At 34.8% G+C, this 21204-nt stretch overlaps 1 protein-coding gene across 1 annotated transcript in view; it reads left to right on the top strand.

The window, feature by feature from the left end:
- Positions 1-21204, top strand: part of LOC138707521 (MOXD1 homolog 2-like) — a 1036064-nt gene that overhangs the window by 971647 nt on the left and 43213 nt on the right. The window contains exon 10 of the mRNA XM_069837046.1: positions 13964-14132. Within this exon, the coding sequence (XP_069693147.1) occupies positions 13964-14132 (169 nt within the window). The remainder of the gene's footprint in view (positions 1-13963; positions 14133-21204) is intronic.

Below are 21204 nucleotides of genomic sequence, written 5' to 3' on the forward strand. Positions count from 1 at the left end.
CTTACTTACTTACTTACTTACTTACTTACTTACTTACTTACTTACTTACAAATGGCTTTTAAGGAACCCGAAGATTCATTGCCGCCCTCACATAAGCCCGCCAGCGGTCCCTATCCTGTGCAAGATTAATCCAGTCTCTATCATCATACCCCACCTCCCTCAAATCCATTTTAATATTATCCTCCCATCTACGTCTCGGCCTCCCTAAAGGTCTTTTTCCCTCCGGTCTCCCAACTAACACTCTATATGCATTTCTGGATTCGCCCATACGTGCTACATGCCCTGCCCATCTCAAACGTCTGGATTTAATGTTCCTAATTATGTCAGGTGAAGAATACAATGCGTGCAGTTCTGTGTTGTGTAACTTTCTCCATTCTTCTGTAACTTCATCCTGCTTAGCCCCAAATATTTTCCTTAGCATCTTATTCTCAAACAAAGTTGGTCTAAAAATATCCTCCCGTCCTACTTTAGCATTGAAATCCGCCAATAAAATTTTCATGTGATATCTAGGGAACTGATCAAAAGTATGTTCCAATTCCTCATAGAAGCTATCCTTTATATGGTCGTCTTTCTCTTCTGTAGGGGCGTGAGCATTTATAACTGTGATGTCGCACCATCTACCCTTAAGTACTAAATATGATAACCTGTCACTGATAAATTCGATTTTTTTTACTGCTGATTTTGTTCTTTTATGAACAAAGAATCCTGTTCCTAATCAGTGATTATTGTTTCCTTCCCCATAATACAACAAGTAATCTCCTATTTGTGATATGCCATTCCCATCTAACCTAACCTCTTGTACTCCTACGAAGTCTATTCTATATCTAGCTAGTTCTTTTGCTACTAATGATACCCCTCCTGTTCTATAAAGACTAGTTACGTTCCAAGTGCCAAATCTCAAATCCTTTTGCTGTGGTCGTGCCAGAGAATCAGTCCTATTCCGAGGCTTATTATAGGGATACGTAACAAGCTGTTTTTTACGGTGATGGGTTGTTAGCCCTTCGCCCAACCCCCAAGCTGGAGGACCACCCTTAATCGGGTGTCCACGACTGCTTATTCAATATATTCGCAGCTACCCTCCATATCTGGAGGCCGTCTCCTCTATCCGCAACCTGAGGACGCGCCATGCCGTGGTGATAGGGACCCACAATACATGGAAAAAGTGAAAGACTATTGAAACTTACGTAGGGCCTATACATATGTATGTTTTATTGTAAAATTACTTCCACTTAGTAATTAGGTTATTTAATGTGTTTTTATTAATTGTAATTATTGTGTTCAATTGTATTGTGTATTCTTATTGTATTGTGTATACCACTGCCACCGGGTGCTTGCCCACTTGCAGTGTAAAAAAATACATACATAGAAAGGAATTCATAAATTAACTATTCTGTCACAAATCTATTCTTCCTCTTCTTAGTTCGTCCAATCTTTACTGATTTCACCTTCGGTTGTTGGTTACGAGATTCCCGGGTACACGAAGTTTATTAATTGAAGACTGGGCATAAAAGGGCTGTAAGTTCCAAAAAGGAAAACCCTAGAAAACAGGGATTTCTTCTGCAACTGCAATTCCATGTCCATTATATCTAAAGGAAATGACACTCCTTCATAATAATTGTTGATTTAATTAATATATTAATCAGGTTATTATTTTTAATTATATTATAAAATATTTGAAATAAATTATGATTTCAGCAGATACTGAAAACGTATTTCTATTATAATAACAAGGGAAAAGCGCAGCACATGTAATTAAAATTGTTAACTCTGCATTTCCCTTTTCTCAATTGGCATTACTGAATAACATCCAATTTCTTTACTGCAGTAATCGATATTCATCTATTTCTACTTCACAATCTCTGAATAGGCTAAGTATTCATAAATATACAATGTTAACATTTTGTGTGCGAATTTTAGGGATATATTATTTACATTTTTATTTTATTCACCAAGTAGTCCTAACAAATGTTACTCGAGGTCTGAGATTATTATAGACAGTAATTGAGTCACAATATTGAGAAAACCCACATGTCCACTTTTTACGAAATTGAGATATATATATATGATTTCGTATTCTAAACATGTACGGTCTTACTAATAAACCGTGTATAGTTTTTATTTGAGACTAATGCAGAGTTGAGACAAAAAACGTTACTAATAAACCATGCATAAGCGATGGATGTATAAACAGTCTGTAACTATACAATGGGAATTGCTTTGTTTAAGCGTTGTATATAGAGAAACAATGGCCGCCCCTCTAACAGCTGTTCGTAGCGACTGTTATTTTATGATGATGGCTGCCTTGTAACCACAGAAGAACAAACCAAAGAGCATAGGATAATTAGAGTAATATTGCTGTAGCTTGTACTCTTTGACTAAAATATAATGTGGTAATCGATTAGAGCCAGTTGTACTATCGATATTTAACACGCCACACTAGAGCACTCTACCGGATGCAATAGAGAATCTCAGATATTTTATTATCTTTCGTAACGAAGTAATGACGAAACTATGACGTAGCTGTGTAACAGTTTTACTGTTATACACGACGTACGGTATATAGTGATTATTAGTAAGGAATTTACACACGACGTATAAACGAGCTACTTGTTGTATAAGACAGTTAAACGTCTGTATATAGAGTTTTTATTAGTAAGACCGGTAGACTCACGATATTATGAAGAGAAACCACACATATTTCCATCACTATTCATTTTAGCTGAAGTGTTAGATAAAAATAATATGAGCACAAATCTAGGACCTAAGATGTTTTTTTTTTGTATCTCCTGAAAAGTTTAGTTTTCTGGGGTTTCTAAATATTTCGGTTCAATTGTAAACATTCAGCGTTATTAGAATGAATGTCATAGAAACGAAATTACCATGAACTTAGTAACAGATAACGTCAGGATAATTAGATTGAGTTGCTAAGAAAGTTACCCTTTAATCTATTCTATAAGTGTTTATTGTCTTGCAGCCACTAATACTTCGTCACAAGGAATTCCATTGTCGTTAGGTGGAGACTGTAAAAGATGAAGAGTAACAGTATGTTCTATGAAGAAGTATACTTAGCGTACCACTGATACGTGATCTGGCATTTATATCGTGGTTAGAGTATAGATAAGAGAACAAAGATGAAAGGTAATTTGGTGTTGAGATGCGTTTTGTATGAATATATTTGTGTGAATTTGTGCTTGTAAATTTGTATAATTTTTTACGTACTGTCATAAATAGGAATTCATACATTTGGCTTCTGTTATATTTAAGTTTGGACATTCTTGGCTCGAATAATTTTGTATGAGAGCCGTTTTAATGTGGACACGATTTTTTACCGCGTGGTGCTATCTGGACGTCCGAGATGCATGTCTGCAATACGTGGCAATTGTAATTAAGCTCAGATTGTATTTACAGTGGCAACGCCCCTCCCTTTCTTGGGTGCAATTCAGGGGTGCCACACGAGTTCAACATTGTTTGATGTCGCGAGTTTTCAGAACTGTCCTTAGACTCATCAGAGAAATAGTGATTACTATCAAGAGCCCGTAGATGTTCACGAGTAATGAATTTAATGAATTTATTTAAATAAAATACTCATAAAAGTAATAATTGTATTATTTTGATTAGTTTTGAACCTGTCTTCTGTGGAGACGCGATTGTATTAATATTAGTTTTTGTTCCTGCGAAAGGCGATTCGTTTTTTATTATTAGTTTTGAGCACGATAGGTTCTTGTTTATAACAGAACAGCAGCACTAGCAGAAATAAACAAACATTGTTAAAATAAGTTCAAACGAGGATTCAGATATTGAAAATGCTGGAAATTCTGCAATTGAATGTTTAGTACCTTCGAAATCCCGCGTAAAATGTGAAGTGGAATATAAAATTTTGGAGATTCGTGTTCCAAAGAAAAGTAGAAAGTGTGTCGGAGAAAGTAATGGTGACTAATTTAGTGAATATCATTACCTAACGAGTTGCTTAATAGAAGTACCATTACCTAACTAGTTGCGTAATAGAAGTATCATTATCCAACTAGTTGCGTAATACAAGTATCATTACCCAACTAGTTGCGTAATATAAGTATCATTACCCAACTAGTTGCGTAATATAAGTATCATTAACTAGTTGCGTAATAGAAGTATCATTATCTAACTAGATGCGTAATAGAAGTATCATTACCTAACTAGTTGCGTAATAGAAGTATCATTATCCAACTAGTTGCGTAATAGAAGTATCAATACCCAACTAGTTGCGTAATTTAAGTATCATTATCTAACTAGTTGCGTAACAGAAGTATCATTACCTAACTAGTTGCGTAATAGAAGTATCATTACCCAACTAGTTGCGTAATATAAGTATCATCATCTAACTAGTTGCGTAATAGAAGTATCATTACTTAACTAGTTGCGTAATAGAAGTATCATTACCCAATTATTTGCGTAATAGAGTATCATTACCCAACTAGTTGCGTAATAGAAATATCATTACCTAACTAATTGCGTAATAGAAGTATCATTACCCACCTAGTTGCGTAATAAAAGTATCATTACCCAACTAGTTGCGTAATATAAGTATCATTATCTAACTATTTGCGTAATAGAAGTATCATTATCTAACTAGTTGCGTAATAGAAGTATCATTACCTAGCTAGTTGTGTAATATAAGTATCATTACCTAGCTAGTTGTGTAATATAAATATCATTATCTAACTAGTTGCGTAATAGAAATATCATTACTTAACTAGTTGCGTAATAGAAGTATCACTACCCAAATAGTTGCGTAATAGAAGTATCATTACCCAACTAGTTGTGTAATACAAGTATCATTATCTAACTAGTTGCGTAATAGAAGTATTATTACTTAACTAGTTGCGTAATAGAAGTATCATTATCCAACTAGTTGAGTAATAGAAGTATCATTACCCAACTAGTTGTGTAATATAAGTATCATTATCTAACTAGTTGCGTAATAGAAGTATTATTACTTAACTAGTTGCGTAATAGAAGTATCATTACCCAACTAGTTGTGTAATATAAGTATCATTGTCTAACTAGTTGCGTAATAGAAGTATTATTACTTAACCAGTTGCGTAATAGAAGTATCATTACCCAACTAGTTGAGTAATAGAAGTATCATTACCTAACTGGCTATATAATGAATGTGTTTACAACATTTCTATTAATGATGTAAAGTCCACATTACATAAACAAAATGGATAAAAGTTGTTCACATGATTTTACATACAATTAAAATTGTAATAGATTATGTTCTGACTAACTGCTTACTTTATTATAACGAATGATCATTGTTTTAGAAACTATTTCGGCAACTTCCGAAAACTAAAAATATTCAACGTTCGGATAATGTAACGATCCATTTGATCGACACATTAATTACATAAACTTACATAATCCATTCGTGATTTAACAACGAAACAAATAAGACTGGTATCCCAGAAGATTTTATTAATTAAATACACATTTATAGAAAATACAGATTTTTAATCCGTGTGTTTGATCACACAAATCAACAACTGATATTCGTTCGACTTTATTGCTAAAGCTTTTCTCTAGCATGTTCTGCAATTATGATTGCTCCCTTTTGGTCTTTCTTGCATTTCTAGCACATTTAAATTCGTGATCTACAAACAGCTTGAAATATCGCTGATAATCTCTATTAATTTTGCTGTCACGTTCCATTTGAATTTCACAGTATACCCTGCATATTCACTACCATTTGATTTTCCCGTGTTAATACCCCATTCTTTTAAAATTGTGCGAACTGTTGAGTTTGTGTTTTTGTTTTCAATGCATAAACACACAGTTCACAAAACTGTTGAAATTGGCTCCATAACATTTTCTCTACTTTTCTCTATTTTGTGGCTTTGCATTCTGAAGTATTTAATAGATTTCATCATTTGACGCTTGGCCAAACGATGTGCAATGCCTACCATTATGGTAAAGTTGTAATGCAACTTGAATCTTAGTTACGTCTGTTCACTGAACGACGAAAATTTGAGCTGATAAAGCCCATAACGATAAAGTTGAACCTGAGGGTTTGAAAAGTTCCTCAAGAATGGCGGCTATAATTTGTTTATATCTGAGGCATTTCTTCCTGTTTCGCTCATTTCTCTTGTTTTCTTTAAGGGGAGAGGATGGTATTTTTTTTTACTTTTTTCCTATTTGGTGTAAAATATTAATTTTTTGTATGTAGAGAGCTCATAGCTGTGGCAACTCAACCAAATAAAAATATTTTGAAAAAAAAATTATTTGGGGGCCCAAATTTGAAAAAAATATACCCAATACAGGATTGTACTAAAACCGATATATCTAAACCGTTTTTAAAGGTAGATTCAAACAGTTTTTTGCAATGTATTTGCAAAAGCATGTTCTACAAACTGTCTGCAACAGAATTTTGATATTAGTCCCTACGTTTGTAAAATAAACAATTAAAATTTAATAACAATTTTCTGATTTCCTTTCTTGCAAACAAACGGACGTATTTTTAAAATGAAATCAATTAACAAAATTCTGTTACACAGAAAAGTTTCCTAATAGTCTAAAGAATGTGTGTTCTAAATTTCATGCATGTACCTTTAATAGTTCAGAAATTATATCCATTTTTGTCTGGCAATGTAGCAAAAAAAACGAAGTTACTGGAAACCGATAAAAGCGGACGTGTGATTTAAAAATCCATAGCGCAGGAAGTTTAAAAATGACGTCTCAACATCCGATAACGGCACAAATACCGACAAAATGTTATGCAATGCATTCCACACATATCAAAGAGTATTTTAAAGAAGAAAAAAAAAATATATATATATTTTTTTTTTTTGAAAATTTAATTTACCGGAAACAACAATAAAAGTGGGCGAGTGATTTAAAAATCCATAACGCAGGAAGTTTAAAAATGGCGACTCAACATGCGATAAGGGCACAAATACCCACAAAATGTTATGCTATGCATTCCACACTCACGGACAGGAGAACGCGAATTCGATTATGCGCACTGTTCAAAACATACAGAGGTGAGCCAGCCTGGAGAGAAATAAAAAATAGGTTGCTGCAGCCAAATTACTCTTCAAGGAACGACCACTCATATAAATTGAGGGAAAGAAGACAGAGGACGGACACTGGAAAGTTTTCTATTCTCAATCGTACTATCAGGGACTGGAATGCTTTACTTGCAGATTTACTAAAGGCTTTACCAACAACCAAAAATATATTTAAAATATGCTTAAGAACTTTACTAATAGACGGTAATTATTAACAGTATTTAAAAGGTGTAAATAATTTTTGTTATTGAAGTGTTGTATCAGTGAAGAATTATGTTGTGTCAGTGAAGTGTGTTGTGTAAGTGAACCGTGTTCCTGTCAGTGAAGCTTTATAGTTTATAGTGGCAGTGCAAAGTATTTGAACAGTGAATTGTTTTCGAAGTGTTATTGAAATCAGGATAGAATCAGTGAAATATGTCGTAGTTCCAGTGCATTGAGTGAGTTGACAGCGAAATGAGTGTAGTGTTGAGAGGTACTTGTGCAGATATGCACATATCATACTCGTGGGTTTTAGTTCGAACTTAGGTTTAAGATACAAATTAGATTTACTTTAAATGTTATTTTAAGTGATCGTGCTTCATTGAATTTAGGATGTTCCCTGCTATTATTATTATTATTATTATTATTATTATTATTATTATTATTATTATAAATTATTGCTAATATTAATTATTAGTATTATTATTAATTGTATTTTAATTAATAAGTTTATTATTGTCATTATTGAGTGTAATTAGTTACCACTGCCACCGGGTATATACCCATTGAAGTGTGAATAAATACATATTATACATATCACAGAGTATTTTAAAGAATTTCTTTTTTGAAAATTTACTCATTTGTCACCAAAAAATATCATCCTCTCCCCTTAATAGTGATTCTTATTTTCATTGTATTTTCTTCGTGAGTCATGTAGTTTGTTATTCATTTCTTTAATTCATTCCTTATTCAATTTTTCCTTGTTCTTTGTTTCGTTCTTAATTTTTTCCCCTTTAGTATTTTTTTGTTTTTTTTTTTTTCTGGGGTTCTTTTTCATTTTTTTTTTTTTACTTTTTTTCTCATTTCCCTTGTGTCTGGTTACTGAATGTAATTCTTAAATATACTCTCCTACATTCCTTGACTTGTTTGTTTTCACATTTCACTTTCATTCGGTGATTTTCTCCTTGAAATTTATGTTTCGCGTCTGCGCACATCTCATTCCCTGCTCGCAAGACACAGACAGGCCAAGCACATATATTTTGTTCTGCTCCAGATTACTGCAAGGAACTGGGCTTGTTTGCCCAAGTCCTGTACAGAGTTGTTAAAAGTGTAACTGCAGGACGGAGCGAGTCACGACACCATAATCCTAAATGCCTACATAACCTTCCCTATGTGAAACTTTGGGGATATAACAACGCCCGAATCTAACTTGTCCCTGGCCTTTATTAGTGGTGCTGAAGCTAACAAAGGCGCCTTTAGAGATGAAGACAAGACTCCTCTCTCTCTCTCTCTGTCTCTCTCTGCTACTCCATTTATTGTGTCGAGGATGTTTATCTGCCATAAAAGTGCCGTTCAGTTAGCAGACACGAGATGTCAGCACAGGCCATAACGTCACAATTTCCTGGAATTTACTGCTAGACTCAACAAAGTTGGCGGCAGATTAAATGTACACCCCCGATTCGAGATGAAGTGCATCCAGAAAATTAGCCACAGACTCTAATGGGGAACAGAGCCCTGCCACGCGAAACTGTATTTTTGTGACCTCGTGTTGCTGATGAATGGACACCGGACTTTACACCTTAATAGCTCTTAAACACTGACAGAAATGAAAGATCTTGGGGCTGAAATAATGTGACTAAACACAGTCCAACGTCGAGATTAAAGTACGCCCTATGTAACCGTGACTTCCATCATATTCAAGGATATATGTCTGAAGACATTGCATCCACTCCCGACAGAGTAGAAATCATTTCAATGACCTTAATTTTTTTTTTGCTCGACCATGCCGAAATGTAGTAGCACACTCATGGTACACATGGTAGCAGCCCTTTAAGGGAAGAGGATGCTATTTTTTAATCTTTTCTCCTATTTGGTGTAAAATATTAATGTTTTTACGTACAGAGCTCTTATCTGTGGCAACTCAACCACATAAAAATATTTTGAAAAAAAAAAAAATTATTTGGTAGCCCAAATTTGAAAAACCGATATATAAAACCGTTTTTAAAGAGAGATTCAAACAGTTTTTTGCAATGTATTTGCAAAAACATGTTCTACAAACTGTCTGTAACAGAATTTTGATATTAGTCCCTTAGGCTACTTAGGCCTACTTACTTACTGGATTTTAAGGAACCCGGCGGTTCATTGCCTCCCTCACATAAGCCCGCCATTGGTCCCTATCCTGAGCAAGATTAATCCAGTCTCTACCATCATATCCCTCCTCCCTCAAATCCATTTTAATATTATCTTCCCACGTACGTCTCGGCCTCCCGAAAGGCCTTTTTCCCTCCGGCCTCCCAACTAACACTCTATATGCATTTATGGATTCGCCCATACTTGCTACATGTCCTGCCCATCTCAAACGTCTGGATTTTGATATTAGTCCCTACGTTTGTAAAATAAACAATTAAGATTTAATAACAATTTTCTGATTTCCTTTCTTGCAAACAAACGGACGTATTTTTTAAATGAAATCAATTAATAAAATTCTGCTACAGAGAAAAGTTTCCTAATAGTCTAAAGAATGTGTGTTCTAAATTTCATGCATGTATCTTTAATAGTTCAGAAATTATATCTATATTTGTCTGGCAATGTAGCAAAAAAATGAAGTTATTGGAAACCGACAAAAGCGGGCGTGTGATTTAAAAATCCATAGCGCAGGAAGTTTAAAAATGAAGTCTCAACATCCGATAAGGGCACAAATACCCACAAAATGTTATGGTATGCTTTCCACACATATAACAGAGTATTTTAAAGAATTTTTTTTTATTTACTAATTTTTCACCAAAAAATACCATCCTCTCCCCTTAATGGACCTCATTAAACTACACCTATTTATTAAAGTTCAGGTTATCCAACAATCAGAAAGCAATATGAAAGCGCAAGTATCGATTATTCTCAGATATGCAATCGAAAGACAACTAGCGAATCGTCACGGAAGATGGAAATCCAATACTGTCGCAGAAGGTTATGTTCTGTTATTATAATAATTAGCGTTAATTGTAAATAATATTCAAATAAATTCAATTTGTCATCTAGTTTTTCATTGTCTAAATCAATTTCAAGGTTATATCAAGATTAATTTTCATTTTACTCTCTGGATTATATCAAGGTCAATGACATTTGTTCCTCGGAAAAAATCAATACTTTCGCGTCTGCGCACATCTCACAATTTACGAGATATTGCACAAGGTCACTTCCGCTCCCCAGTCAGATAAGAATAATATGAATACTTATGAATAATTTCAAGTTAGAAATATGGTCGAGCATAAAAAGTCGTATGAAACTTGCCTATAATGGTAATTAAGACGCTTGTATGAAAATTATGTAACTCGCTTGCGCTCGTTTCTTAAACATACTCGCGTCTTAATTACTACCATTATAGGCTCGTTGCATAATGTAGGCTACTATAATGTGTTTCTTTACGACGCTTTATCAACTGGTGTGGTTATCCAGCGTCGGAATAAGAAGAAGGTGGTAATGCTAGCGAAATGAGGCCGGGGTCCAGCGCTGAAAGTTACACGAAATTTTGCACTCCCAGTGATTTAGTGTCGTAACTCAAATATGATTTGTAAAGATATGCTATTTCTTAGTGAAATACTGCCGCAAAAATATTTTAATAAATACGTACCAAAGCCTTTGATAATTTACTATTTATTATTAGAATTTCGTACCTCCAACCAGTAAAATAGTGTTGGCAGTTAATTACGAAAATAATGTGTGATATTTCACCTACGACAGTATTTTAATGGGGTTCCGATTTGCTCTTAACCAAGGAAAAATCCTCAACCAGGTAACTTGTCCCAACCAGGATTAGAACCCGGGCCCACTTATTTCATGGTCAGGCATGCTAAACGTTACGCTACAGCGTTCGACAGTGACTGTTCCTTCTATAGGCCTACCAAATTAGATATAGGTGTGCCCATGTACACGTGATTAGGTCACAGTTAAGAATGCAAGAAGAGATATATAGGCCTATTAGGATATATGTACATATATATAGTTACTTTTTAGTTGGTTATTTAAAGACGCTGTATCAACTATTAGGTCATTCAGCGCCCATGGAAATGGTAATAACGAGATGGCATTTGGCGAGATGGGACCTAGGATTCGTCATAGATTACCTGACATTCGCTTTACAGCTGTGGAAATCCTCGGAAAAAAACCGTCTAGGTAATCAGCCCGAACGGGAATCGGACCAGCGCCTACTAGTATATTTTTTATTTTTTATTTTAGTAGGTTATTTTACGACGCTTTATCAACATCTTAGGTTATTTAGCGTCTGAATGAGATGAAGGTGATAATGCCGGTGAAATGAGTCCGGGGTCCAGCACCGAAAGTTACCCAGGATTTCCTCATATTTAGTTGAGGGAAAACCCAGGAAATAACCTCAACCAAGTAACTTGTCTCGACCGGGAATCGAACACGGGCCACCTGGTTTCGTGGCCCGACGCGCTAACCGTTACTCCACAGGTGTGGACACTTTTATATTAGGCTGATATGTCAAGAGAGCTGAAAATTTTCTTCAAACCAAATTTGATCACAATATCACCTGCAATAGGAGTTCGGAATTAAAGAGTTCGAAAAGAAGAACCGGGGATCGAACCGTCGGAGACAGTCGAAGTATTCATAGATCTTTATTGGGTTATTTTACGACGCTGTATCGACATCTGAGGTTATTTACCGTCTGAATGAAATGAAGGTGATGATGCCGGTGAAATTAGTCCAGGTTCCAGCACCGAAAGTTATCCAGCATTTGCTCGTATTGGGTTGAGGGGAAAACCCCGGAAAAAACCTCAACCAGGTAACTTGCCCCGACCGGGATTCGAACACCGGCCACATGGTTTCCTCGCCAGACGCGCTGACCGTTACTCCACAGGTGTGGGTAAGTATTCGTAGAAGCCATTACTCTAGCTGAGAGCCATTAACTACCTAAAGAGATCCGCAAATTAGAAATTAATGTTTCCTTCCTTGAACACATTGTATGACTCAATATAGTCCACACCTGTGGAGTAACGGATAGCGAATCTGGCCGAGAAACCAGGTGGCTCGGGTTCGATTCCCGGTCTGGGAAGTTACCTGTTTGAGGTTTTTCTGGGATTTTCCCTCAACCCAATTTGAGCAAATGCTGGGTAACTTTCGGTGCTGGACCCCGGACTCATTTCACCGGCATTATCACCTTCATCTCATTCAGACGCTAAATAATCTAAGATGTTGATAAAGCGTCGTAAAATAACCTACTAAAAATTACTCATTATATTAAGGAGTATAAGGTTGCAGTGCATCAGTTACTCATAGATTTAAAAAAGGCATATGACTCGGTTGAGAGAGAAGTTTTATATGATATTCTTATTGAATTTGGTATGCCCAAGAAACTAGCTAGATTTATTAAAATGTGTCTCAGTGAAAAGTATAGCAGAGTTCGCATAGGTCAGTTTCTGTCAGATGCGTTTCCAATTCACTGTGGGCTAAAGCAAGGAGATGCACTATCACCTTAACTTTTTATCTTTGCTCTAGAGTATGCCATTAGGAAAGTCCAGGATAACAGAGAGGGTTTGGAATTGAACGGGTTACGTCAGCTGCTTGTCTATGCGGATGACGTGAATATTTAGGAGAAAATCCACAAACGATTTGGGAAAACACGGGAATTTTACTGGAAGCAAGTAAAGAGATAGGTTTGGAAGTAAATCCCGAAAAGACAAAGTATATGATTATGTCTCGTCACGAGAATGTTGTACGAAATGGAAATATAAAAATTGGAAATTTATCTTTTGAAGAGGTGGAGAAGTTCAGATATCTTGCAGCAACAGCTACAAATATAAATGACACTCGGGAGGAAATTACTGTAATCACAGAATAAATATGGCAAATGCCTGTTATTATTCGGTTGAGGAGCTTTTATCATCCAGTCTGCTGTCAAAAAATCTGAAAGTTACAATTTACAAAACGGTTATACTACCTGTTGTTCTTTATGGTTGTGAAACTTGGACTCTGACTTTGAGAGAGGAACATAGGTTAAGGTTGTTTGAGAATAAGGTGCTTAGGAAAATATTTGGGGCTAAAAGGGATGAAGTTACAGGAGAATGGAGGAAGTTACACAACACAGAACTGCACGCATTGTATTCTTCACCTGACATAATTAGGAACATTAAATCCAGACGTTTGGGATGGGCAGGGCATGTAACACGTATGGGCGAATCCAGAAATGCATATAGAGTGTTAGTTGGGAGGCCGGAGGGAAAAAGACCTTTAGGGAGGCCGAGACGTAGATGGGAAGATAATATTAAAATGGATTTGAGGGAGGTGGGATATGATGATAGAAAATGGATTAATCTTGCTCAGGATAGGGACCGATGCCGGGCTTATGTGAGAGCGGCAATGAACCTCCGAGTTTCTTAAAAGCCAGTAAGCAAATATTAATGAGTCCACCGTCTGTGTTTATTTATTACAGTATTTTAGCTGTTTTCAATCATTATTAAAGCTAAAATGCAAGTGCTGCAAATTAGAAAATTGCATGATGCTTAAAACTATATTTCGAGTCAGACACTCGGTATAATAAAATGAAGGTAATTATTTATTACGTAATAGCTAGCATAATGAAGCCATTATTAATTTATACCCCTCGGACAATGGATGTGTGTTATATTATGTAAATGATTGGAATTCTATTTTGTATTGCACGCGCGTTACCATCATTCTAATGTAAATATCCCTTATTTTCGCAGGGGGTCTAGTCCTGTACGAATCAAATCGCCCCCGGATCTGGCGGATATGACGTTGGAGAGTCGCCTCGTCACTTACGACTGGGAGAACCACTTCCGGAGCTTCCAGGAAGCGACGCACAAGGGCAGCTTCAAGCCTCTCTGCTGGATGAAGAAGCCCACACTTCTGCCGGTAAGTAATGCTGTGGTTGGAATATAGATTCCAGTCATTTCTAATACAACTACAATGTACAGTGCGTCCCACAAACAAGTCCTAACGGATGTCGACAAGTTTCTTCTCCGTTTGTAGGCACCAGAGTGCTGCATTGGAGTTAGATCGCTCGCTTGAACTCGGTCGAGTGTCGCACCCTCGAGTGAGATACGATCGTTCGTCATACGCTCTTAATAAATAGAAGCACAGTACAAGGTCATCTCACCGACATGCCTTGTATGGAAGGCGACAGATAAGATACACATATGTTTTGCTCACACGATAAAAATAAGACTTTATTTTCTGCGTTTATGACAAACGTCTAATGAACAGTCAATGGAACGTACCAAAACAGGAACATGAAGTTATAAATAAAATAGTATGAAAAACTTCGATATACAGTTATTATTGCTAATTAATAATTATTCAATATTTGATTTACCACATATATAATACGATAGGTCCATACATAGTGTTCCGCCTATATACTGCGACAATGTAGAAACGTTTTGCAAAATATTATTGATATAGCAGTAGATTAATAACAATATTAGTACAGAGATAACGTCACAGAAAATACAATAAAACGAATAATCATGCTGCACAACTGTTACAGACGCAAAGATTGATACACTAATTATTAGAGATTATTATTATTATTATTATTATTATTATTATTATTATTATTACTATTATTACTAGAAAACCTGATACAGTTCTTGCATTATCATGATTATGTTCTCCATTTATAATAATTACATTTACATCCAATAACATCTATCAGATGTGGCAAACACAAAATCACTCCTGTGTGGGGGGGGAAAAAAAAAAAAAAAAAAAAAAAAAAAAAAAAAAAAAAAAAAAAAAAAAACATTATCTACAATATCTTTAAAGATAAAACAGACCTATTTTACCTACAACATTTACATTACATTTTAAAGCAAGTTTTGTAGTTGTACTATGGTAGTTGAACACTGCAAAGTTTTGAAATGATAAACATCTATGATGTTACTACACAGTTCATCACTGTAACAAGAACGAATGTCTAACGCTCGGCTTATACCGTTCGAGGATTTATCGCTGGTGACAATTTATACATAATTTTTTTTTTATTTTTATTTCTTATTTTCTCTGAAACCATATTTAAAGTAAAATCAAACATATGAAAATTTCATCTTGTGAAATTTTCTAATTTTTCTTATTACATCGCAAGCGACAATTTATACATTATTTTTTTTTATTTTTATGTCTTATTTTCTATAAAAAAATATTTAAAGTAAAATCAAACATATGAAAATTTCATCTTGTGAAATTTTCTAATTTTTCTTATTACATCGCAATTTCTTGAAAAAATTCGGAATTGCATATTTTAACGTCGATTGACGTTATTATGTTCGAGGGTTGTAAAGATGAAACTGCCAGCTCTTTGCGTAACACTAACGTAATTCTATGTTTGGGTAATAATAATAATAATAATAATAATAATAATAATAATAATAATAATAATAATAATAATCTATACTAATAATAAATCTGTAGCCAAAATTTTTCTGGTAATTTTCGATTTTCCAAAAATAATTAGTCCTAACATATATAATTAACCACCCTGAAACCGAAAATCGCTTTTTTGAAATTTTTGTTTGTATGTCTGTCTGTCTGTCTGTCTGAATGTTTGTTACATTTTCACGCGATAATTGCTGAACCGATTTATATGAAAATTGGAATATAAATTAAGTTCGTTGTAAATTAGAAAAATATTTTAATTAAAAGGGGGGTTATAAGGGTGCTTGAATTAAATAAATCGAAATAGCTTCCTTATTATTAATTTTCATGAAAAATGTTACATAACAAACGTTTCTTTAAAAATAATTTCTGATACGTTTTATTCTATACAAAAGTTTGATAGGACTGATATTTAATGATATAAATGAGTTTTAAAATTAAAATAACAACGCCATCTTAAGGGGCAGTAATGAAATAAAAACAAATGACTTCGTCTATAAGGGGCCTTGGACAACAACAATCGAAAGCTATTAAACACAGCCTACAGAGAATGTTTCTGTGTTTGTATGAAGTAATATCGAAAGCTAATTAACCATTTGTATAAATTATTATTTCACCTTTTGAAAGTGTAGTTTCTCTAGATGGACATAATGTTAAAATATTATTACACTAACTTCTGAATGAATTGAGGACAGGTAAGATTAAAATAGCTTCTTATGCACAGAAACCTTGATAGGCTATTCTGTATATTCGTTTCCTGTATTTCTTAAAATAATGTTTATATCCTATTTAATTATGTAATTACTTTATATTTATTTCTAACGGGTGCAGCGGAGCGCACGGGTACGGCTAGTAATAATAATAATAATAATAATAATAATAATAATAATAATAATAATAATAATATATGACGTATTTGTAAAAACAAGTTATGCGTAAATAATATGATGACGGATCTATTCAAAAATAAACTATTATTAACTAACATTAAATTGTAAATTGTTCAAACAATATCCCGAAATCATATTATATTACTTTTCTAATTTTACAGAGATTCAACCGCTTGCTACGACTAAACCGTTAAAGATAGCCGAGAATTTATTACGAGTTGAATATTTTAATAAATATGAACTTTACCAAAAATACAACCAATTTTACTCCATCTCTTACAGTTCAGGATTTGGGAGACATTTTGTGTGGCTTACGTAACTGCTATCCTGAGAACATGACGCAATTACTTTCAATTACGCCTGTGATTTCTACGTATGCTCTGGCTTGATCTTCTAGTCGGCGTATCACACTGTTCACTTAAGTGTGGTTCCCCCAGTCGTCCTTGGAGTTTAATAATTAGGCCTACATGCAGAATCTGAGCTCGTCGTAGTATTGTCTCTGTCCGAATGGTGTTGCGCATAGCAGTTTTCTGTAATTTCGTTTTAATTTTGGTGAGAATATAATTTATTTTATTTGGAGAGAAGTTTTATATCATATTCTTATTGAATTTGGTATTCCCAAGAAACTAATTCGATTAAATAAAATATGTCTCAGTGAAACTTACAGCAGAGTCCGTATAGGACAGTTTCTATTTGATGCTTTTCCAATTCACTGCGGGCTAAAGCAAGGAGATGCACTGTCACCTTTACTTTTTAACTTCGCTCTAGAATATGCCATTAGGAAAGTTCAGGATAACAGACAGGGTTTGGAATTGAACGGGTTACACCAGCTTCTTGTCTATGCGGATGACGTGAATATGTTAGGAGAAAATCCACAAACGATTAGTGAAAACACGGAAATTTTACTTGATGCAAGTAAAGAGATAGGTTTGGAAGTATATCCCGAAAAGACAAATTATATGATTATGTCTCGTGACCAGAATATTGTACGAAATGGAAACATAAAAATTGGAGATTTATCCTCCGAAGAGGTGGAAAAATTCAAATATCTTGGAGAAACAGTATAACAAATAGAAATGACACTCGGGAGGAAATTGAACGCAGAATAAATATGGGAAATGCGTGTTATTATTCGGTTGAGAAGCTTTTGTCATCTAGTCTGCTGTCAAAAAATCTGAAAGTTAGAATTTATAAAACAGTTATATTACCGGTTGCTCTGTATGGTTGTTTAACTTGGACTCTCACTTTGAGAGAGGACAGGGATTAAGGGTGTTTGAGAATAAGGCTCTTAGGAAAATATTTGGGGCTAAGAGGGATGACGTTACAGGAGAATTTAGAAGGTTCCAGAACGCAGAACTGCACGCATTGTATTCTTTACCTGACATAATTAGGAACATTAAATCCAGACGTTTGAGATGGGCAGATCATGTAGCAGCTATGGGCGAATCCAGAAATTCATATAGAGTGTTAGTTGGGAGACCAGAGGGAAAAAGACCTTTAGGGAGGCCGAGACGTAGATGGCAGGATAATATTAAAATGGATTTGAGAGAGGTGGAATATGATGATAGGGACTGGATTAATCTTGCACAGGATACGGACCGATGGCGGGCTTATGTGAGGGCGGCAATGAACCTGCAGGTTGCTTAAAAGCCATTTGCAATTAAGTACTTTGTTGTTGTTATTTTAAATCACTTCCATTATTTGAAGAGTCCACTGCAAGAATGATGGATGTCACTTTCTTGTCGAAAATGAACCAAGACTGTCAATGCATAGCTTAAGACATACGGAATGTACATAGAGAGTTACGTGGCATTAACACTGATAGTCATTGTCCAGTAATGATCGGAAAGTCACAGTTAAGCTTTGAGCGCTAAGCATTTCAAACTTTAAATTGCTTTTCCTGGAAAATGTATTCAAAATGACATCCATCATTCTTGCAGTGGACTCTTCATTTGTATTGCTAATGTCCCAAGATATATCAAAATTAAAAGAAAAGGCAATTCACAGTCAGAAACTTGAAACTGTGGCTAATGTTATAACCAGTGCTGTATATTTCTAAACAAAAAGTGCCGTGGTTATAGGATTTCGGTAGTGCCGGTAGTGGTTGTCTTCGTCATCATCATCATTACCACTAGCACCACCAATCTATGCCGGCCTGGGTGGCACAAGCGGTAGAGGCACGGAATATGTCTATCGCTTCGTCCGAAGGGTTGTGGCTTCGAGTCGCGCCTCGGGTATGGGTGTTGTGTTTCATAGTGGTTTAAGAAAACGGAAAACAGAAAAGGAAAAAAGATAGAAAAGAAAATCCGCAGGAATGCTTATGGAAAGTCAGACGAAAATACATGGGCTCGAATTTAAGTATAGAGGTTGTTCGATCTGCGGAGTGGACCTCATTATGAAATTGTTTAAATGTGAATAAATTACAAGTTTTATAAATGAAAAATTTGACGATAAATATGAAAATCATAAAAAATGCTCTGGCGGCGCCCAGCCTCGAAAAATAGAACCCTGGCGCCGTCAGGGCCCACCAGGTCTGAAATACACTCTTGGTTATAACGTCACGCAAGGAAACATGCCTGCAAACAACAATCGCGCAGAATATATGAGATCTTATAGGAAAACAAAACGTAAAGTGTAAGATAATTGTCAACCTATTAGACTGACTATTACACTTTTACTACGTCACACTACTTTTGATCAATAAAACGGTACGAAAGGACGTCTTTCAAGCAATCATGGCTGCTTATCGCACAATTTTATCGCGTCCCTAGCATTTGTTTAATTTTATCGCATCCCTAGCATTTCCTTATTTTTATCACTACTCTAGCAGTTATTTCTTTGTTTGCCAACATTTCAAACTGCACTGGACTGGACGTCAAAAAAACAGAAAAATTACAAACCACTCCAGTCGATCACAGCACTTTCAAATATGACTCGGATTGGCATTCATGAACAAGAATTAATAAAGGTCACTGCTCATATATGAAGAGCACCATTCGGAAGTCCTGAATAAGTTGAGGGGTACACCATGTACATCAACGAGTTCACTTCTTTTACGCACACGTCCAATATAACATCAACTGAACCACCAACCACTAAAACATTCAAATTTGAAAATTGTACTTTCAATAATTGTTTCTTTTAAAATTATTCATGTTTATTTTTTATTTCATCATCGTTAATTAAAACGTTTCTTGTTTATTTCATCATCCCTAATTAAAACTTTTCTAACACTTGTTTATATTATTTAGGTTATGTTTGTTATAGCTTCTGCTATATGACATTACGGATAGTCACGTGTCAGAGATTGTTTAATACTAAGATTTATTGAAAATCATATGTCAAGTGACGTTGATTACTGGGATCCGGATGATTGAAGTGGTATGCAAATGTTTTAATAAAAATGAAACTGAATCAACAAAGCCTTCTTGACTAGTAACCGTCCACAGAGTTCAATGAAGATTCCATAGTTGGCACAACTTTTAACAAGAAAACACAATCATAAAACATTATTGCCATCTACCGTAATGTTGAGATGGTACGTACAATAATACATTTGAAGACAGTTGTATTTTCGTAAGCCAATTAATATTTTATTGTATTGGAGTACTTTGTTACTTCTAATCTTTATATATTTTCTTCTAATCGTATAACAGTCAAATAAATCCCACTCGAGTTTTGATTTTCTCTAGATAAATCAAAACCTCTAGTGAGATTACTGTTGAAAAAGAACCGAAATGTTATACACTTTAGGTTATTCCTAAATTACCCATTATAATGCCATGAAAATGTCATCCAATTACGACTGCAGCTTTCTTTGCAGTTCATATATTAGCATATTTATATCATTTTTAATGCGTTTATGTAAGAGCGGGAATAAGTAAAAATATTCTGATTGAATAATATTACTTACTTTTTACTGATTTGCCATATGTTCAGCGTCTCTGGCACACCAAATAATTTCTTTTTAACAATTTTTGAATCCTCGATGCTTGCAGAGAGCGTAATGATCTCGGAGCGTCATATCTGATGATTTTGTTCTCTGTGTCCACAGTATCACGTACAGAATCGTAATGACAAAAGAAAATTTTCATTTTAAAGAGGAATCAGATTTCGCGTCCTGTTGACGGGCACTGAGATCTACACTTTTGTGTTGATGTGCATGTGTGCATGCTGTAAACACATGAATATGGAAGCGCTTTGAGTTTCCGAGAGCCCTTGAACACGGAGTTTCTGTATGAGCTTCACGGTTGCACCATATCAAAATATTAGCATCACATAACTGAAAATTTCACTCTTCAATCGCCTTAGAAAATTTATACGTAGTAGATAAATTATTATTATTATTATTACTATTATTATTATTATTATTATTATTATTATTATTATTATTACTACTACTACTTAATATACAGCTCCTATTACTAGCATTTCTTTCCTAAATGCCTCTCTAAACATAATACATTCCTTTTTATACTTTTTCAATATATGAAATAAACAATTCTCATGCTTCAAAGAATCTAATTCAATAATTATGAGAAAATAGGCAGTTTTCAATATTCTTGATCATACGTGTGCATCGTGCCTCACTTCAGAATTTGTGCCTCACTGACCTTCACAGAGCTTATCGCTCTCAGTGACATCATCTTCACAGACCCCGT

The sequence above is a fragment of the Periplaneta americana genome, chromosome 10, assembly GCF_040183065.1.
Source record: "Periplaneta americana isolate PAMFEO1 chromosome 10, P.americana_PAMFEO1_priV1, whole genome shotgun sequence".
In the NCBI taxonomy this organism is placed as follows: domain Eukaryota; kingdom Metazoa; phylum Arthropoda; class Insecta; order Blattodea; family Blattidae; genus Periplaneta; species Periplaneta americana.